The sequence below is a fragment of the Leptopilina heterotoma genome, unplaced genomic scaffold (assembly GCF_015476425.1).
Source record: "Leptopilina heterotoma isolate Lh14 unplaced genomic scaffold, ASM1547642v1 Lhet_45, whole genome shotgun sequence".
NCBI lineage: Eukaryota > Metazoa > Arthropoda > Insecta > Hymenoptera > Figitidae > Leptopilina > Leptopilina heterotoma.
Genome location: NW_025111086.1, coordinates 353005 through 375155, shown reverse-complemented (window position 1 = coordinate 375155; position 22151 = coordinate 353005). Strand labels below are relative to the sequence as shown.

Here is a 22151-nt window from a genome sequence, read left to right as displayed (position 1 = left end):
GGCTTAGAAAATTATAATGTCCTATAAAAGTCAATCTTATTGAAAAGAAAAAATATTCCACGAATTTGTGACAAGATTTTAGAATTGTTAGTTGTATTAAGTAAATATATATATATAAATAATGTGTGAGTGAAAGATAAAAAGAATAATGTAGAATGACCTGGTTATGAATGAAATTTAACACCAAAAGTTAATTAACAATTTGAGCATTTATAAAATCCTGTACAATAGGAGACAAAATATATTTATTATATTTTCCCACATAAGTGTTTTACACTTTATGGCAAATTTATCCTTTTCATTAGTTAGTAAAAAATGAAAATTATTTAGTTTTTTGTTTAGTTATAGTAATTAAAAATTATTTAGTATTCTTTTCAAGTACTAGATAAAAATTATTTATTGTTTTATTCAGTTACTAAATAAATATTATTCAGTATTGTCTTTTTTTAGAAAACAGTTATTAACGAAAAAATTTAAATTCCAAATAAGTTTTGAATATTATTTTTAAAATTATTAAATAACTTGTTAAGATTCATATTCATTTAAATATATAGGTATATATTTATATATTGTTTTATTTATACATATTATATACATTAGTGTTAAAGTATTTCTATTATTTTGATTTTATTCTTAACTAAACAATAATAAGTATATATAAAACAAAGTATAATAAAAATAAAATATATGATTTTATCACTCGGTTGTTTAAATATTTAATAAAACATTTAATTTAACGATCATTTCGAGTCAGTATCAGTTTTATTATATAATAAAAATAGTTCTTGTCGATTTTATGAAAAACTTTTATTTATTTTTTTTTTTTTTGTCAAAAATGTGCAAAATACATAATTCATGAGTTGAATTTAGATTTAAAGAGGCAGTGAGTGCAATTTAACAAATGGAAATTACAAAAATAGAAACAGTTTTTTTTAGGAAGTATTTTTGTTTGGCAAACATATTATAGAACTATGAGAAAAATATGAAGCTAATTTGATGAATTTTTTTTTCATTTTTTTTCTTTTTTTATATGAAAATCGTCATACGCCTTTTCTTTTTTTTCTTCACTAAATACAAATACTGTTTGAAAGTTTTTTTTTCCTTTCTTTTTTTTTGTAATAAATGATGGCATACATTTTGATGATAAATATTTCTACATATATTAAATATATAGTTTAAACATGGAACTTTATTTTATATCTTATTTAGGCTTGCGTAGAAACCGGCTACTTATATAAAAATAATAGTTTTGTTTTTGATTTTACACTTTTTTAAAGTAGAAAATAAGTTTTTTATGGCCAGTCGTTTTTAAGCAAAAAACAAACAAAACAAACACTGCAAAAAGGCACTAAAAATTAAAAATACATAGTCATTTGTATTATACATTTTTGTGCAAACTTGGTATTAATTTTTTTTAAATACCAATTCAACTTGTAAAGTAGAAAAAAGAATAAGAGATTTGAAAAATCTCATTCTCAAGGAAGTCAACTTAAATGTTTAATTATTTATCTTTAGAGATTATTTTTTTCCTTCAAAAACGACATTTAAGTTCTTTTTTTCTTTTGTTATCAAAACATAAAGTCTGTTGAAACAGTAAATCGTAACAATTCACTGGCTTTGGTTGATTATACTTTAGATCTATCGTAATAAAAAAAAATATACTCATCAACGATTAAATCGCGATGAAAAGTAATTTATCTTTGTGCATTTCTTTAGACATTTGGATACATTGGATTGTATGGAGATTGTTTTGTATAGGCTTCCGATGTATAACTCGGTGGTGGTTGCGGCATTGCTGAAAATGATTTTTTTTTTGATAATTTAATACACTTTTATAATTTCTGATATTAATTATACTTTTTTCAGAAAAATTTCTATTATTTAGTTGGCAAAAATATTTATTAATTTATTGAATATTATAGAACTTGGGGCAAAAAATGGAAAAGAAAAATATGAAAATTGAAAGGGGAAAAAATTATTATATTAAATTTAATAACCTGGTTGTGCGGGATACAGTGGCTGAGTGAATTGATTATTTCCAGGAGTCTGATTCACTTGTACGACTGTGCTGGGTCCCTGAGCTGTTGAAAAATTATACAGTTAACAATGTAATCGTAGACATAAAAATTAATTTTACCAACATTGCTTATCTAATTGTAAAGTTTCTCTATTATCGTATCTCGAGTATTAAATTTCAGCTCGTTGGCACTTTACACACGTTTCTAATTATAAAACAATCATTGTTTTACATTTCAGGAAAAAAATGAAAAAATTACGAAAAAAATTGCAAAAAATAACAAAAAAAATTATTTTTAAATATAATTTTTCGCAAGAATTGAATTATTTTCGTAAATAATAAAATTCCTCGAAGAAATTCAATTATTCTCAAATTTGTTGATAAAATTCGTTGTAAGAATTCAATGATTTTCAATATTTATTAATTTTAAAATTGAAAATATTTAAAGAGAAAAATTATTTAAAAAGTTAGGAAACAAAAAAGCAAACTAACTGCGAACAGATTACAGGAATACAAAAATTATTAATATAGATTTCTAGAGAAAATAAGAAATTTTTCTTATTCTCTCGAAAAAGTACGAAAATAATCTTTTTTTTTCTCTTACCAAAAATTATTCCTCTTTCTCGTTTTCTGTAACAAGGACAACATTTACAGCAAGCGCAGCATATACAACAAATGAATACCACGACCAACGATAAAACGCCGAGAACAATCGTCAATACAGCTTTAGTTCTAGAAATAATAAAAAAAGAATATTTAATTTTACTGTACAGTAAATTTTGCAATCTTTCTGAGAAATTAATTTCAATTTTTATTATTTTGTTTTTCAGATCTTTTTTCTTTTTATTTTTTTCAAAATAAAATATTACCCCGTGAGTTCAATGAATTTACTGGCATTGCAACAAAATTCACTGCCATTTTCGGAAGGACAGCAAAAGGTGTCGTCATTGTTCAAGGAAAATACACCTGGACATTGTCCTCCAATGACATTACAAGACATTCCCCCTGGAAATTAAAAGAATTAGTGAGAAAAGAAAAATGAATTCCAAAAAAAGAAAAAACGAAAACAGTGGACCACAAATTGTTTTTGTATTTAAAAAAAAAATCAAGAAGAAAAGTTCGAAAGGAATTGCAAGTTCATCTGAAGTTTCATCGACTTATTCCAAAGCCAAGTAAGTGTGTATCAAATTCCGGCTTTCGTAACGTAAGCAATGATAATGAATGACTCACAATGCTATCAAACAACTAGTTTATATTGGGATTTCCTTTAATTTATTTGCCTGAAAATATTCTCAACCAAGATATTTAAAATTTTTAATTCGAATATTTCGGAAATGTTTTAAAGGTTTTAAAATATTCTAAATATTACAATTTACAAGAAAACAAAAATATATATTTTTTATATATTCAACCGAATAAAACTTAAAAAGTTAAATAACTCTAACAAATTTAATATTCAGAGCTTCAAAGTATTGAATAATAATTGAATCGAATCGAATAAAAATATTTATTGAAAGGGTGCGCACCCTTCCATTACTAATTCAATAAAAAAAAATAATAATAATAATAATAAAAGTTGATTACTTTTATACAGATCAATATCTATATAAAATTACAAACATATATATATGAAAATAGTTACGTAAAATATTGAAACATTTCGCCGTAGTCAATTTTATTTTGAACAAAAGAACAAAGAGATGATAGGAACCTCAATTATTCCCGAATCTTTTTAGAATATTTTTGTCAATTTTTTTTTGAGTCTCTTAAAAAAATCCGTATTCTTTTTTAAGAATATTATTTAAAAATAAATTTAAAAAGTTAATAATAATTTCTAACCTGCATAAGTTGTGCAAACCCATAAACTCAGGACGCAGAATATAACAGTCAATCTCGACATTTTTCGTAGTGTTGATTTTTTCTTTCAGAGAGAGAGAGAAAATTTCAGAGGTCCGTTTTTTATTGTCACTAAAATAAGCTTCCAACTATAAAAAAAAGTAGAATATATAAGTACTTATATTTTTAAGTATATATTGTTTCACATGCAGTAAAGTAAAATTAATTGTCTCAAATACACTGGGGTTAAACGAAGACTTAATTTCTCAACGAGACCAAACAAGCTCGTACATCACTATTTGTCAAATGAATACTGAACTGAAGTCCGAGAAAAAATAACCACAACACACACAGACACTATAGAATGAAAGTGGTTGAGAAAAAAAGTAAGAGTAAAATATTAATTAGATATTTCAAAGTATTATTTGGAATAAAGAGTAAAAATTTCTAACCTGTGCGCAAAATTAATATTTTGTCCTCATGAAAAAATTTATATAATTCGTTTTTTTCTTAGAAAATTTCGTGTAATTTTTTCTAAAAAGAATTTCGTTTATTTTATTTGCTCTCGGGAAGCGGTCACGTGATTTAAATACGACAGTGCTGTATAAATATTTTCTGATTCCGGAAGTGAGGTCACGTGGTAAAAATTGACAGTGTTGTATAAATATTTCCCTTCTCCCCCGAATTTTCTGTATTTTCCATTTAATTAACTTTAAATCCTTTCAATCTTTTGAATTTCTTGGAATTAACATAATTAACATAAATTAATAAAAATAAAAATATAAATTAACTAAAAAATTATTTAAATTTTGCCTGAAGAGCAAAAAATAATATATGCAATTTATAAAAATTACAAAGGCGGGAAGTTTAAATTCTGTCTTAAGAGATTTCATTAATTGTTTTTAAATTAATAATTATTGAGTTAATTAGATAGTTAAGGTTATAAAGTTGACAGTTATAAATTTAATTAATAGCATTTTTATATCACAAATCAACGAGTATAACAATTAATTTTCAAACAAATTAAATAAAATATAAATACATACACAATTATTAAATTAATTACAAAGTTAATTAATTAAATGTGTAATAATTCAAAAATAAATTATTAAATATTATAGAAAAGTAGGAAACGAAAGTAACGAAAATAGAAAAAATGGAAATGCATCAAACTTTCTGCTTAAATTCGTTAGTTCTAGTAAAAAAGCGATTTAAAAAAAAATCTATTAAAAAAATTGTAGATTTTAAACTATTAAATATTTCGATGTATCACAATTTTTTTCCTTCTCGTAATTAGGAAATATTTTCGTTAATTACATTTCCTAAAATTTGTCCCATCTCAATGGAATGCTTTAATACAAACGAATGATAAAGATTTCGCTTACAAAGTTGAATATCAACGTCGGGAAACTTAACTCTCATATTTTGATAATAACTAACAGGCACCCAACCATCTTTTGCTCCATAATAGAACCAAAGTTTCTTTTTATTTTGTGTAACCATTTCGTTATCCAATTCTTTGACGACTGACATTTCCTGCCTGGCCAGGGCAAACACTTTTCTCAAAACTTGCGGTTCCAATAGTTGTAGAATTGCCGGTGTACTTTTTCTCGGATATCCGTAAAATAGGCCGAAAATTGTAACCAAAAAGTTCCTTAAAAACGATGGGAAAAGGGAGAAAATCCACGCCAGGAAAACTATAAATGCTGCTACTCTCAGAACCTGGGGAAAATTTAATAGAAAAATTTTATGTTAAAGCAGAAAACAAAGTTTAGAACAAATTTAATTAAATCGAAATGAATCGAATTTAAATGAATTAAATTTAATTGATTTAAAATGATTTCCCCAAAGATTTGAACGTTTAAATGAACAAAATATTTTTTTGAGTTCTAATATTTAAAAAAAATTAATGAACTGAATTGAAAAATATTCTAGTTAAATTATTTATTCAGTAAACAATATTTTTTTAATTTGAAAAAACAATATTTTTAAATTAAATTCACGTTAAGAAAATAATAATAAATAACGTCGTTCATTTGAACGTTCAAAACTTTAGGGACATTTAGAATGAAGTAAATTTAATTGAATTCAAATTATTTAAATTTAATTGAATTTAAATGAATTAAATTTAATAAAACGAAAGAAACTAAATTAGAAATATTAATATTTAGTGAGAAATTTACCACGTTGATGAGAAATCGACCATTTGGACTGTCGGCCATGTGTTCTATGGTTGGAAATAATAAATAGCATTTTATCACTCGATTTACTATTTCCTCATCTCTCAGTAGATTCAAAATGAACCAACTGCCAATTGAATGCCCTACAAGATGAAGTCTCGCATCTTTTGGAACATATTTTTTTAGAAATTCCGCCTGAAAATTCAATATTCAATAATTCAGAAATTATTTTCCAGTTATTATATTATTTCAATAATTTTAATAATAATTTCTCTTATATTTATTAAGAAAAAATAATTTACCTTGTGATCCAATTGCCCCCTTAAATCATAAAGTCGTTTATTGTTGGGCATTGTGAAAAGATCACTGGCAGGTTGCACGAAACCTGCATAACCCAAAATCCAAACCGGTGTTTCCGGTGGTAATTTTGATTTGAGAGTTTTTAAAAATTCCTCGTAAAAAGTTGGAATACCAGGATTACCCGGAATAATGACAATTACATCTTTTTTTCCATCCGGTGCCAAGCCCTCCTCAACCCATCGACCCAGTGTCAAAACTTCGGTCGGAACTTCATTGCACATTATCATTGCTCTCTGCATTTTTTATTGACGTTTATGAATTTTCCCCTGGAATTTGAAAGTCTTAAAATATTGATAATCTCAAAATTTAAAATAATATTCACAAACTTGTATACAAAAAAGAATGTTAATTGCAAAGTCGAAATAAAAAATTCAATTTTGAGGTTAGGTATTGTTGCATTCAATTCTTTGTGTTCTACTTATTTTTATGACAAAGTATAGCTGATGCAATAATCGAATATGTCAAAAATATAACTACAATAATTAATTTTAGACTATTATTCCTGACTTTTGTGCAGAAAAATATTTTCAAAAGTAGTCGAGAGACAATTAAGTAAATAATACTTACAAACAGTATTTATTCCCAAACGTTTTGTGCTAAACTTCTAGGCCTTACAATTCAGTCGAAATTCTTTTTATTTAACGTCATCAAACTGCTTTTTGATTCTAAATGCAAAAAAGCTAACTGTAAACCTGCAAACAGTAATTGACAGTAGAAATTTTCAGATATATCACAAGTTACTAGCTATTGTTACACTTTAGTATTTAATCCAAATGGAACTTTACATAACATTCAATATTCTTTAAAATTCGATTCAAAATTGAGTCTATGAATTAAATCTATTATCTATATTAATTAAAATATTAAATCTTTAAAATCATTAAAATACAAAACAAGTTCCCCTTTGGACTGTATTCATAATGACACATGCAGGGACGTATCATAACACATCTAATCTCAATTTGAAATCACCGAAGAAAATTTAAACTAAAAATTTCATTATAATAATTATTATATTACTTATTATAATAATTATAATATTCCAAATTTTTAGAAAATTAAACATTAGAATTAAATTTCCATAAAGCTTTCAAGATTTTTTATCAACATTTATTTTTCTGCCCGGGGCCCTGACTTTGAAAGCATACGTTCCTGAGGTTCAGTATAGGTTATGTTCGGAGAATTGCAAAGATTGTCAGTGTGCTATTCCTAATAGTGAAAGTAAAACAATTTGTTTATAGTTAAAGAATTTCAGTAAAACAACATTCTAGGAAATAAAAGATGCAATTTTACTCTAAATTCAATTATAAAATACGTCTCCACGTTTTGTTCAGATATTAAGAATTTCGAAAACATCAGCCGAAATAGCTCAGTTGGGAGAGCGTTAGACTGAAGATCTAAATGTCCCCGGTTCAATCCCGGGTTTCGGCAATCTTTTTTGCCTCATTTACTAAATTTATTGCAAAAATAACCCAATATTTTCATCAATGAAGCAATTGCAAAAAAATGTGCATTACAGCATCGACATTTTTTGAGGTTAGTTTATTTTTATATGCATTTGTTTATAAATTCCACGGTTTATGATATTAATATTATTATCATCCTTAGATCATTATTATTATCAATGTTAATAATATTATTATTATTATTATTATTGTCATTTTATTGTTACCATTGTTACTATTGTAACTGCAATTCGTGTTATTATTATTATAATTATTATCAATTATAATTGTTATTAACACTTATTATCATTATTATATATGGCTCTAAATTTTAATCCATTAATTATTGCTCTTATTACTTATTTCAATTTGCAAAATTCAATTAAAGAAAAATAATAGAATTTGAAAACCGGAAGTTGAGCAACAATCGATATATCGAATCGATCGATATGCGGAAGTTAGGTAGTGGAGGGGAGGGGTGATCAGTTTCCCGCGATTTTCACGGCGTTCGCCCACAAAAAAATGTCTAAACGAATTTTCTCAAGTTTTTTCCTAAATTTCAAGCGATTTTTACATCAAATAAGTGACTCGCGGTTGTAATTAGACAAGTGTACAAAGTAAATGTGTGTTATTTCGTCAAAATATATAGTTTTTTAGAGAAAAGTGGTAAAAAATGCACTGTAAGTTTTCGGGAGGAAAAGTACACTCGAAAAAGCGAATTATATATTTTTTATGATAAAATCGGTAAAATCTATAAAATTCGGCGTCAATTTGATAAACAATCGTGATTACGATATTTTCCTATAATGAATAATTGAAAATCGGGAAAAATGTTAATTATTGCATAAAAATAGGTTAGGGGCGGATTAGCAAAAAAAGTTTCATTTGCTTTTTGTAGATGGCGCAGTAAACAATTTTAATGGACAATAAACAAAGCAATGTATAGCGAAAAACGGTTAAAATTTGCATTATTAGTTCGAATTATGCACTGCAACAACAATATAAGGTTTTGTTGTAACATAACCTTCAAAAAAATATCGCTAATCATTGAAGTTGATCATTGATGGTGTAAGAGAATTTTTTTTTTCCCTAATGCGTTTTGAAGTGACTATTAAAAGAAAAACCGCACGATTTAAAAAAAAATCCAAGCCCGGAGGTCATCGACAAAATGGGTGTGTTCGTATCAAGGGCGTTACTGTGGGGGAGGAGTAACGTTATTGGGAAGGGACAATCGCTCCAGAACAAAGAGTTTTAAGAGGGGGAAGCAGCACGGAGCTCAGAGCATGATGGCAAATTCTGCAGTTACAAAATAGACGTCGGACGGTAAATATGTTACAACGTTTGTTAAAAATTGCTCTAAAAAAAAAAGGAAAATTGTAAAACGGAAGTGAAACTTGTATTTCTTTTTGCATTCTAAACTTAAAGAAGTGAACGTTTATCACAAAATAGTAATAGGAAGTTTGTGAATATTCGAAGTTTAGTGCGGAGAGATTTGTATCCGACGGGCAGCGTCTATAGCTGAGTAGGCATTTCTTTCCTGTTGCAGTTCAACTCGTCTAAAGTGAAACAAGTGTGAACTGTTAATTCACAATTATTATTGCAAATCGTAGTTTTATAGAGAGAGTTTGGTGATCGATCGCGTCCCTGGGAGTTGAGGTCGAATCTCGATCCAGCTTTAAAAGCTAGCTCGCCGACCCGGCCATCTGTATTAAAGGGAAACTCTTCTAACCATCACGAAACTCTCAAAGTCAATTTCCGTTTTCTTTTTCGAAAAAAATCCTTCTGCTAACATAACCTCAAAATTGAGGGATTGGATAACTAGGGAGTAAACTTTGAAGGGGGAATTTTTTTGTGACTGTCAGCGACGGCAACTGTAAGATATGCTTATAACGAGTTTCTCGAAAGATTCCGCAACTTTAAGAATGGAATTTTCCATTTAGTCATTTAGTGTTAGTTGCAGTGCGTGAAAAGCAAAAGGGAAGTGAAAATGTAAACAATGTAGAATTTTAAGTGTGAGCTTGGGCTCGGAAAGTGTTTTTTTTCCTTTGGATTTTTAGTTTCTTCCTCGCAATTCTTGGATTAAATAATAATAATATTTCGTGTATGGTGTGACAGCTCGTGTATATTTATTGGATAAAGTGCGTGTCTCTCTATTTAAAAAAGAAGAATACAGGGATGTGAGAGTGTACTTTAAAAGCAGTGTGCCATTCGCAAAGTTTTCGATACAGGTGTTGCATTGTTTCGTCTGGGATATGCCCTTGAGGGGATAGTTTTTTTGTTTCTCTTTTGGAGAATGGACCCCAAACTCGGGATGAAGCATCTCCAGGGGTTGTCCGTCTAGTCATCACAGTGGAGTTCTGCTTGATCGCAGGTAAGACCACATTTTTCTTAAAAATAGTTTTTGCGGAAATGTTTTCCCCTCAAAAAAAAAAAAAAAAAAGGTATACTAGGATTTACGATTCCGGTCTTATGAACCCATAGTTAGAATATCAATAGGGGGTAATTATCCTTTCCCCGTTAGAAAAAAATAGACCTGACTGTATATTTTATTGTGTAATTGTTCAAAAAAAGTGAAACTCGAATGTTTACATATCTACTTTGCTAAAGTTTGCTTTAGATTACCAAAAATATATTTTTGGAATTTATTTTTACGATTTTTATGAAACTTTCTCATTTTCTTGAATGTTTCTCATTTTTTTTTAAAAGTGATTTCTTTTTATTGCTTTTGAAAAATAATTGGAAGGATAATAAGTGTGTACTGAAAGGTAATAATTAATTAACGTGTAGTCGCACAAATCTCGTGTATTTTTATAGGGCAATATACGACGTGAGCTTTGATTAAATTTATATTGGTTCTGAAGAAAGATCGATAAGCACAAGAGTAGATACGGAAAGTACATTGCATATAAATTATCCTGTTTATAAAGAGAGGTATTAACCTAATGTCTCAAAATAGTAACAGTTTCAATCTCCTATTAAAAAATTTTCCTCTCATTTTCATTTTAAATCTAATTTTTCTTTGCGGGGATTTTTTCTACTTTTTCCTTAGCATTCACCTTTTTTCATTTTTTCTTTTCGTTCGTTTTTATATTTATTTTAATTATTTTTTCTAGTTTTTTTAGTTTTCATTTAAACTTTGTTGCATTTATTTTTAGTTTTAATTTCAAATTTATTGTCTTTATATTTATTGTTGCATTTTTTTACTATATGAAAAAATTTTTTTTTACAAAACTGAAAATACATTGTTTCTGTTTACTTTCTCAAAAAGTACAAAACTTTTTTTCTCCAAAATCAGTGTTAAATGAGATACATTTGCGAAATAAGTAGTTTAGAAAAAGAAAAAAAGAAAACTAATTGGAGTTAAAAGCAATTTTACGAGTTTTCGAGAAAGATAAATGTTTTTTAATATCCGTTTCAACGTGGTGTACGTGCATTTCCACCTATATACGGAAAGAAATATATATTATGTGGACCGGTTTTTCCATTTTACTACCGAACTTAAACATTGAACGAATAACACTCTTGAGACGAGCTTATCTGACCGACGCGATTCTTATCGAAAGTCTCTGTATTTTTTTAGGGTCTTCTTCAATCCCTTGTGAATGTTACCACGCAATACGTATAGATTTTAAAGCACTCTTTCTCGAATGGACCTTTAGTATATCTCTCACGCTTTTAGCACAAACTAAATGTAATTAAATTTTTTTATTCTCTTGTAAAAAAGGAATTTAGTATACAAAATTCTTAAAGAAAAAATTGTGACAGGAACAAGATTTTGATAAACGTTTTTTCTTTGGATTTTTATTCTATTTTTGTTTGTTTTTTTTACTGTGCTTCTATATTTAGTTCCTTATTTACTATTTTTCTGTATTTAATACTTTCCTGTTTATTTATTTAATATTATTACGTATATTATTATTATTTACTATTATTCTTATTTACTATTATTCTCAGGAAATAATTTTTTTAGAAACAAATATTTACTGTCTCTTTTTCTGTTAGTTTCGAACATATAAAAAATAGCAAAATAGTTTTATTTTCTTCAAAACTAAAAATGCTCTTTTGTTGAAAAGAAAAGTTTTTTATTTGAAAGTGACTGAATGTTAAAAAAATTTCGTTAAAATTTTTCGCAGCGCATTATTTCAATATAAAAGATTTGCGAATGTAATTTCGCAAAAGAATCAAAATTGATTAGTATTTTGATTCGCGAAGATTTTAATTATGCTGTATCAACTGTTACGCATTATTTCCTTTTCCCTTTGGAATGAAATGCTCTTTTGATATTTCGCTTTTGATTTTTCGACGTTATATTTTATTCTGCTTTTGATTTTATTTTTATTGTATTTTAATATTCGTTTTTAATTTTTGGATATTACAATATTAATTTTAATTTTTTGATATTTTAATATTCGTTTTTTATTTCTTTTCAATTCTCTTTCGTTTGATACTTTTTTCGTATTTTTTTGATACGTTTTTTTTTTTTTTAGAGGAAAGAAAATAATTTAGACATTGGGTAACTTTTTCCCTGCTTAGGATTAATTCATTAAATCATTAGATATTCCAGGTTCTAATATTCAAATATTTATAATATTGGCGGAAAAAAGAAACAGTTTCTGTATAAATAAATTTTTATTGAGAGTATTAACCCATTTTTATCTCATCGCAATATATGTGTATAGTATAATTAGCGTAGGTTTAATTATATTGTCATGGGCATTTATGTTATTAAATCGCATATTCATTATTATTGTTTGGCGGGTTTTATTTTTATGTCTTTTATTAAGTATTTCTTTCTTCGTTGCTATTTCTATATCGCTTATTAATATATTCTCTCTATTTTGAAAAAAGAAAAACAACAAGAATATAATTGTGTTTTTATAGTGGAACAAAAGAAAAGCTTTGTTGATAATATTCTGGTATGTTGACGATATTGCAACAACGGGAATAAATTTTTTATTGTTGCTGATGTAAAGCAAATGTAAATTTTCACATCCGTTGTTGTTAACAATTTATTCATTTTATTCAGTGCATGCAATTAGACGATTGTTTTTTGAAAATTTCCTCTCTCTCTCTCTTTCTCTCTTTGTCAGTAGAAAATGACTAATTTTTAGTAGAAAATAATTAATTATTAGTTGAAAATAATTCTTATTGGTATTATAATTATTAGTTAGTAAATAACTACTAAAATAGTTAATTTTGACTGCTAATTGAATTAGTAATTAAAAATAAGGCGTTTCTTAAAATGAGACGTCTTATTCTTTTTAGTTTATACATAATATATGCGTTTTAATCGTTTTATCAAGATACTGTCAGTTTGGAGAAGGATTGTGTGTTTATATTATTATATACGGCTAACAGTGATAAATTATTGAAACATAATTGGAGAGATGATAATGCTTTCGTAACATTAACATATAATGATCTTTCTTAAACATTAGCGCAAGGCTTGTAACAATAGAAGCAGTAAAAATATAATGATCAGCTGCATTTAAAATAAGAATAGTTTTTATTGCACTTGACGTACTGTTTTAAAAATAGTTCCATATGCGGCAGCCGACCCACGCCTATTTTCAGAACGTAATTCCAGAAAAAATTTACTAAAATTAAAAAATTTTTGGTTCTTTTCATTATTTCAATTTCGGATCTTTTTCTTAAATTTCTGTATAAAGATTCTCCATAGGTGAGTGATCTAATTATCTTCGCACCCTTCAAGAATTTCAAGCAAACATTCTTGTTGGCATAATTCTTAAATTGACATTGATTGAGTCTTTTATACGCATATAGCGTCTCATTCGCAAATAGTAAACAACATTCCGTCGATTCTATGAAAAAAAATCACTATTATCATTTTATACTCACACAAAAGTGTCGTCGACAATATTACTCTTTGTGTCAAAAAGAGAAAATTTTTTCCCCAAATAATTTAATTAATAAAAGAATAATTTTTCTACTTATAAATGTTCCAAAATGTTAGACTTCAAACAATAACTCTCTAAATATGAAAAAGTGGAAAGTATTAGTAATAAAATGATGAAAAGTCGTCCACCAAATGATTCTGTAATAATTTTTCAAATAATTTCACATTTTAGTTAAAAACACTAAAAAAGAAATTGAATTTGGAAAAATTACAAATAATTACAGAAATTCAATTATTTTCAAGAGTGATAAAATTATTCTCATAAATTTCAATTATATTTCAAATTTAAAAAAATTTTTTTGTCAAAATCCCAATTATCTTTATAAATAACAAAATTCTTCCCCAAAGTTCAATTATTATTTTCAAATAAATTTCAAATTTCCACTAAAATAGTACGCAAACATTAAATTATTTTCATAAATAATAAAAATTTCTCAGGAATTCAATTATTTACAAATTTTTTTAAAAATTCCTTCGCCATAATTCAATTATTTTTATAAATAATAATTTTTTTTTAAGGAATTCAATTATTTTCATAAAAAATAATTAAAAATTGTAGAAAATAATAATTGATTTGAAATGATAAAAATAATTTTGAAAAAGTTACTGTAATATTTTTATAATATCAAACAATGATTTTATCACTCGGTCATTTTTATTTAATTATTATAAAAAATAAAGAAATCGATCACTCCGAGTCTTCGACTCGGAGCAATCGCTATCTTCATGTTTTATAAAAATATTTTTATAAGTCATTGAATTTAAAAAGATTTGAATTTGAATGTTTTGAAAAATTTTAATTCCTACGGAAAATAATATTGATTAAATATTTATTTAAAAAACAAGTTATTGTAATTTTACAATTAAAGAAGTTCGTAAATAAATGTAACAGAGCATTTTTTTGAGTAAATTTTTTTCCTTTATTTTCTGAAAATTTAAAAAGTTTCAATTTAATTTTCAATTAAAATTTGTAATTGACAAATAGAAGAGAATATGTAATGTTTCTTTTCAAAATGAAAAGAATTAATTTTTGAACAATATTGTTATTGAGAAATATAAATTATGAATAAAATGAAATTTATTTGCTATTTTTAAATAATTATTTTTTAACAATTAACAATTTTCTATTTTTTATAAATAAAAAGGAGAAAAATTTGCATAATTTAAATCAATCAAACGAAATTTGTTATAGAAAAAAGCATATAATTAAACAAAATTTATTTGTTAATCATAATTTTTTTATATTTCCTAATTTCAAATATTGTTTTATTATAACTTATTTATTTATTATAATTAGTTATTTTTTACTAATAATTACATATTTATTTATTTACTAATAATTATTAGTTAAGTTTTTATTAAGAATTAGTTATTTTCTTGTACTAATAAAATTCTACTAATTGTTAATAAAAATGTTTACTAATTTAAATTAGTGACTGACTTTTTGCTTTCGCTTTAGCAAATTTTACTAATAAATAGTAATTTTTATTAAATTAGTAAAATTTATTAATTCAAAGAAGTCAGTCACTAATTTATGTTAGATAAACTCTCTAAATCTGAGTTATAGTAGAATTCTACTAACAAATAGTACAATTTTACTAATTGTTAGTACAATTTTACTAATTGTTAGTAAAATTCTACTAATTGTTAGTAAAATGTAACTAATTGTAAGTAAAATGTAACTAATTGTTAGTGAAATTTAACTAAGTAAAATTAAACTAATTGTTAGTAAAATTTCACTAACTGACAGATATTATTAAATTTTACTGATAAGTTAGTAAAAATTACTATTTATTAAAAAAATTTACTAATTTTAAAGCAAAAATTCAGTCAATAATTTATAATAGTAAACATTTTTACTCTCTAAATCTGAATTAGTAGAATTCTACTAAATAGTAAAATTTGACTAATTTTTAGTAGTTTTCATGGACGACTTTTCTTATTTTCAATTAGTAGAATATTATTAATTTTTAGTAAAATTTTACTAATGTTTTAGTCGAGTTTTTTTTTGCTAACAAATTAATAGTTTTTTTTTTTTACTAATAATTCGTACTTTCTAAATTTAAATTTGTATAAATGTTCACTAATTTGAATTAATGACTGACTCTTTGCTTTCAAATTAGTAAACTTTACTACTAAATTATTAGAAATTACTATTTATTAGTAAAACTTACTAAATTCAAAAGCAAAAAGTTAAATTAAAAAAAAAGCTAAAAAGGTAAATTCAAAAGCAAAAAAATTTGAGTTAGTGACACTAACTCAAATTTTTAAACATTTTTACTAATCCAAATTTAGAGAGTAGTAAAATTCTAGCAACAATTAGTAAAATTTAACTAATTGTTACTAAAATTATTACTAATTAATTTGGTGGATGACTTTTCCTGTTCTCAATTACTAGACTTTTTATATGAATTCATATTTAGAGAGAACATTTTTGCTAATTCCAAATTTTGAGAGTGGAAAGAAGAATATTTTGGAGAAATAAGGAATAGAGTATAGAGTAAGATAGAAAGAGTTTCAAATTTTCTATTTTTTTTTTTTTTTTTGATTTAGTGAAGTGTGTATATATAGATAGATAGGAAGAGGGAGGGTCTCGTGAAATGTCATTAACTTTGTAGCAGAGCGTAAATAAATAAATCACTTCTCTACATTGCTCGAAGGTTGCGCGCGAGAGATTAGGAAAGAAGAAGAAGGACCGTTGGCAGAAATTCCACAAACGAAAATCATGATTGGTTGACCGGTTTTCTCTTCTCTCTCTCGCTTATATGGATGAGATATATATTAAAGAGTGACTCTTGTGTGAGTTTGGGTTTAACGTTAAATAGACGTTGTTGTTGTGTCCATGTTACAAAAACCTCAATTCATTTTTGGCATATAACCCTTTTCATATGTGAAATTTATAACCGAAAAGGCTATTTTGTGATCCGTATGGGCTTTCTTAAATTTTAGCCATATCTTTTAATTATGTAATCATTCTTTTTCACATTCCCCCTGTCCCTTTTTTTTATTATTTTTCATTCTCTCTTTCTCTCGTTATGTGGTTGCAAATTAATTTCACATTTTTGCTATTTGTATTATATTTTAGAAGTGACATTTCGACACGTTTTCTTAGTTTTTTGTCGAAATAATTAAATATTTAATTAGTTCAACTAAATCCATTTAGTGATGAGACTAAATTTTTAGTTAAACTAAATAAATATGAAAAAATATAAATAGTTTGTTGCTTTTTAGTTAGTAAATTTAAATTAGTAGGTTCTACTAATTTATTAGTAAAGTTTGCTAATTCAGAAGCAAAAAGTCAGTCACTAACTGCCAATTTAGTATTTTAGTCTCTAAATCTGAACTAGTATAATTCTACTAACAAATAGTAAAATTCTATAAAAAAATTAAAGTTAATCAAATTAGTTTAAATTAGTAAAAATATTTACTATTTTTAATTCGTGGATCCTATAAAGATAAGTTTTGTCTCAAAATCTCCTACAAGCAACTCGAGTGTGAAAACAAAATCCATATTTATTGATTTATAACTATATATATGAAGAATGTGAAATAATTAATCGGTACTCAAGAGATGAAATTGAATTGAGCACAAAAGAAGGTATTTTTGGTAAATTCAATACACAATATTATTGCCTTAAATTGCGACAAAATAAGGAAATTGTTTTCTTTTGTGTATATATAAAAGTTATACATTGGCAAAAAAGTTGTGGTTGATATTCTTTTTTTTTTAAGGGGAGGGACACATACACATCTGTAATGTCAATTTATAATATGTCCGCAAGCATTTCGAGTCGGTAAAAACCTGACGTAATCACAATTTCCTGTTTGTGCGGTTCACACTCTCAAGTATCTTTGACCCGCACGCTCTTCGCAATTTTTACTTCTCCTGTAATTTTTATCAACTCTTTCATAATACTCCCTCTTGTGTATATCAAATTCACAGAGAGTACAAAAACAATATATAGACATATAATCTGATATGCGCGTCTCTGAATGCAGATTTTCGAAAATACATTTTTATTCAATATTCACTTTCAAAACTTTATTATAATCTGACGATTTATGGAGGAAAAAATTACTTTTTACACGCAAAAAACATGAGTTTTACATTTTTCAGATTTTTCTTGTCAAAAATAATTGATTAAGGAAAGATTTGTTAGAAGAAATTTGTTATTTGTGGAAAATAATTCATTATTAGTAGTAACTAACTGATTATTAGTTGAAAATATTTTTTAGTAGAAAATAACTAATTATTAGTTCAAACTATTTTTTAGTAGAAAATAACTAATTATTAGTAGATTAATAACTAATTATTAGTAGATAATAACTAATTATTAGTAGATAATAACTAATTATTAGTAGAGGATAACGAATTATCAGTAGAAAATAATTAATTGTTAGTAGTAAAGGTTTCATTATCAATAGAAAATAACTAACTATTATCAGAAAATAAATAATTATCAGTAGATAATAACTAATCGTGAGTTGGAAATATTTATTAGTAGAAAATAACTAATTATTTGAAAAAGCTCATTCTTATTAGCAAATATTTAATTATTAGCAGACAATAGCTAATTATCAGTAGATAATAACTAATCATCAGTTAAAAATATTTGTTAGTAGAAAATAAATAATTATTATTTGATAATAGCTCATAGTTATTAGCAAATATTTCATTATTAACAGAAAGTAACTAATTATTAGCAGAAAATAACTAATTATCAGTAGAAAATAACTACTCAACTGTTGAAAATATTTTGTAGTAGAAAATAACTAATTATTAATAGAAAATAACTAATTATTAGTAGAAACTAACTCATTATTAGTAGAAAATAACTCATTATTAGTAGAAAATAACTAAATATTAGTAGATAATAACTAATTATCAGTAGAAAATAATTCATTTTTAGTAGCAAATAGCTAAACATTACTTGAAATTATTTATTAGTAGAATATAACTAATTGTCAGTAGAAAATAACTAATCATCACTTGAAAATATATTTATTAGTAGAAAATAATTATTTATTAGTAGAAAATAATTAATTATCAGTAGATGAAAACTAATCATCAGTTTAAAAATATTTATTAGTAGAGAAAAAACTAATTTTTAGTAAAAAAAATAAAAAAAATAAAAATAAAATAAAAAAAATATAAAAATAAAATAAAAAAAAATAAAAAAAATAAAAAAATAAAAATTTAGAGAGTAATAATTTTTAAAATTTGTCATTTTCCCAAAACTTTGAATAAAGTATCCTATAGTCAGTACAGTCAGGGAAATGTCAGGGAAACCTAATTCTTGTCAGTAAAGTCGGGGAAATCTCAGGAAAAAAATTTGTTGGCAGGGAAATTAAGAAAATTGTGACTTTTTTCGACTTATTTTCAAAAATTGCAACTTTTTCGACTTTTCTTCCAAACATTGCAACAAAATACCACAATTTTTTAGTAAAAATACTTATTTTGATTTTTATAATGCGAAAAATAAGTATAAACAAATCTTTCAAAAATTGTTTTTAAATAATTTGTTAAATTAAAATTTTTCAAATGCGTATCTATATAATTGAAATCTTTCTGATTAGTTGGAATTATGTAAAATTTAATTGAAAATAATTAATTTATTTCAAGTATTTTGTTAAAATTTTGAAAATCAACTTTTGAAGCATTTTAATTGCAAATTTTGAAAATAATTATTGAATTATCAAAAATTTTAATAAAAAATCTTTAAACGTAAATTTGATAATGAAAATTAATGATGAATCATGGTCCTGTTTATAATTAAAATTCTTCAAAAATTTGATCATTTTTATATTTATATTTTTTCCAAAAATTTCAATTATTATTTTTAAAAGATTTTACCAAATTTTAATTGTTTGGAAATTTTTCAAAATTGAAAAACTATTAATCTTTCAAAAATGATTATTTTTAAAAAATTAATTGTAAGAATTTCTTTATAATTTTTCAAAAATATTTTACCTTAATAACTTAAGAAAGAACTATGGAATGTTACAATTATTATAAAAAATTGAGTTTTTGTATTAGTAAATTTTACTAATTGCTTAGTAGAATTCTACTAATTCAGATTTAGAGAGTTTAATGTCAGTAAATTGTTAGGGAAATTGATAAACTGAAACACTTGTGGCCACCCTGGTAATAATTAGTTATTAATTAGTTATTTGTAACTAATTCAGATTTAGAGAAAAACACCAAAATAAATCTCGAGTTCTAATAATTCAAAATTAAAGTGCTTAAATTCATGAATTTAGAAACAAAATCCTTAATCGTTTTTATCGTGAACAAGAATTTAAAAAATTCGCGCTTTTCTGACGCGGTCTTTTTTTTATTTCATATTCAAAGAAGTCGTTAACCGTTAACAAGTCCGCGTACAATATAATCCTCTTGACTTCCGCGCTCTCAACTTTGTCTTCCCTCTTTTATAATATAAGACGTTTCTCTCCATTTTTTTTTTGCTGTTTTTCTCTTTTTAATTTTTTATAAACGTCTTATTTATAAAAGATATATATAAACTTAGATGCAAGCAAGAAACTTCACTTCTGACAACTTTACGTGATCTCTTCCCCCCTCACCCCCTCTCTACTTGTTTTCTCACCAATATCTGGTTTAAAAACTTGCCACGTGACAAACATGAAAACTTTTTAAGTTTACGTCACTTGCGCTCACCTAAACAAGACTCAAGGTCAAGGTCACTAAGCCAAAGACTTGCCGTCGAATTCTCTCTCTTCTCTCTCTTTCTCTCCATCCCTCTCTATATATATATTCGAATAGATAATATCCCCTTTCTCTCTCTTTCTAACATTGGATTATAATGTTCCTTATTCACGCACGTGCGAAAAAGAGAGACAGAGTGAGAGAGAAAAAAATTACACTTCCCAAAGTATTATATTTCCCCCCTCCTTCTCCCTTATATCGTCACGGTCAAATTTGCACGAGTCACTAACGAAATAGGTGAGTGGCATTTTAAGTTATGAGAGAAACTTGAAAAGTTTGCTTTTGCTTTAGTCAAAAATGCTTTCTTGGCCTTGAATGTCAATTATTATTATCCTCTTTTTTTTTTTTTTTTTTGTTGAAGGGGGTTTAGGGAGGGTTCTCTCGAAAATTCCATAAATTAAAGTCAATATAGAATTTCAAGAGAAGCCAAAAAAAAAAAAAATTATTATGATTAAAAAAACATTATGTCTACTTTATGGTTTGCGTGTGCACTCTTTATTTCCTTTTTTTTTCTTTTTCGAAAGATTTTTTAACGTATATTTCTTATTATATAACTATGCGAGTTGGTAAATAGAAATATTTACAATAAGAAAGTTATATTAAATTAAAGTTAACTTTAAAGTTGATTATTGTTGAAACTAAGTTCTTTTTATGAAGTTTTGTCTTAAAATGCTACTAAAAAAAATGCTTTTTTCTACTTAGAAAAAAGGACTCGGTGTTCTTGTTAAATCTAAATTAGTAGAAAAATTATGTCACTAATAATTTAATATTCGCTAATTTTTATAACATAATATGTTGATATTTTTTTTGGTGGTTTTAATTTTTGTTTAACTAGGGTTTTAGTGTAAATGATTGAACTCTCTAAATCTGAATTAGTAGAATTCTACTAAAAAATAGTAAAATTTTACTAATTTTTAGTAGTTTTCATGGAAGACTTTTCTCCTTTTCAATTAGTAGAATATTACTAATTTTTAGTAATATTTTACTAATGTTTTAGTCGAATTCCACTAATTGAAAGTCACTTTTTCACTAAATGAATTAGTGAAACTGTTTTATCGACTATTAATAAAACAGTTCTACTAATTGTTAGTAGAATTCTACTAAGCAATTGATAAAATCTACTAATAATTAGTAAAACTTCACTATTTGTTAGTAAATTTATTACTAAATCATTTAGTGGAAGACTTTTCGTTATTTCATTAGTAACTTTCTACTAATTCAAATTTAGAGAGTAAAATTAGTAAAAATTGTTAATATTGTAAATTATTGGCTCAATTCTAACTAATTTTAATTATTAATATTAATTAGGAGTAATTAAGAAATACGAATACGATTACCAATTAAATAATACATTTTTTACTAAACTATTTAGTAAAAAGCGACTAAATTTTAGATTTTTAGCAGAGAAAATGATTAATTTTTATCAGAAAATTACTAAATTTTAGCAGAGAACTTTTACAAATTCTGAGTTAAAAACTACTAATTTTGAATAGTAAAACATCTATTAATTGAAGAATGAAAGTAACACTATTTCAACTAATAGATATTTTGCTAACAAATTAATAGTTGTCTACTTAAAATTAGTAAAATTAGTAAAACTAAAAATTCATAATTAATTAATTAGTAAACGAGACTCTGAATTTTAGTTACAGTACTGATTCGATTTTAGTCG

At 25.3% G+C, this 22151-nt stretch overlaps 3 protein-coding genes and 1 non-coding gene across 6 annotated transcripts in view; 2 read left to right on the top strand and 2 right to left on the bottom strand.

Annotated features, from left to right (window-relative positions):
- Window positions 1-788: 788 nt before the first annotated feature.
- LOC122507147 (protein shisa-4-like) lies at window positions 789-4456 on the bottom strand. 2 transcript variants are annotated; one of them, XM_043619712.1, is made up of 6 exons: window positions 4306-4456; window positions 3857-4002; window positions 2887-3022; window positions 2622-2749; window positions 1998-2081; window positions 789-1795 (listed from the first exon to the last, which is right to left on the bottom strand). In XM_043619712.1, the coding sequence occupies exons 2-6, from the start codon at window positions 3915-3917 to the stop codon at window positions 1713-1715; spliced, it is 492 nt and encodes a 163-aa protein (XP_043475647.1). In that variant the 5' UTR covers window positions 3918-4002; window positions 4306-4456; the 3' UTR covers window positions 789-1712. The 2 variants fall into 2 exon arrangements, with proteins under 2 accessions (XP_043475647.1, XP_043475646.1); XM_043619711.1 differs by lacking the exon at window positions 4306-4456 and adding an exon at window positions 4093-4230.
- A 503-nt stretch (window positions 4457-4959) lies between these two features.
- On the bottom strand, window positions 4960-7312 carry LOC122507106 (lipid droplet-associated hydrolase). The gene is made up of 4 exons (XM_043619645.1): window positions 6961-7312; window positions 6336-6659; window positions 6037-6228; window positions 4960-5575 (listed from the first exon to the last, which is right to left on the bottom strand). Exons 2-4 carry the CDS (start codon window positions 6630-6632, stop codon window positions 5147-5149), a joined length of 918 nt encoding a protein of 305 aa, XP_043475580.1. The 5' UTR covers window positions 6633-6659; window positions 6961-7312; the 3' UTR covers window positions 4960-5146.
- Window positions 7313-7751: 439 nt separating this feature from the next.
- Window positions 7752-7824, top strand: Trnaf-gaa. The gene has a single exon. It is a non-coding gene; the product is annotated as a tRNA-Phe (tRNA).
- Window positions 7825-8336: 512 nt separating this feature from the next.
- LOC122507153 overlaps window positions 8337-22151 on the top strand; it is a 177271-nt gene continuing 163456 nt past the window's right edge. For both annotated transcript variants that reach the window (XR_006302095.1, XM_043619718.1), the window contains exon 1: window positions 8337-10209. The gene's annotated coding sequence lies outside the window, so the exon portion shown is untranslated. The remainder of the gene's footprint in view (window positions 10210-22151) is intronic.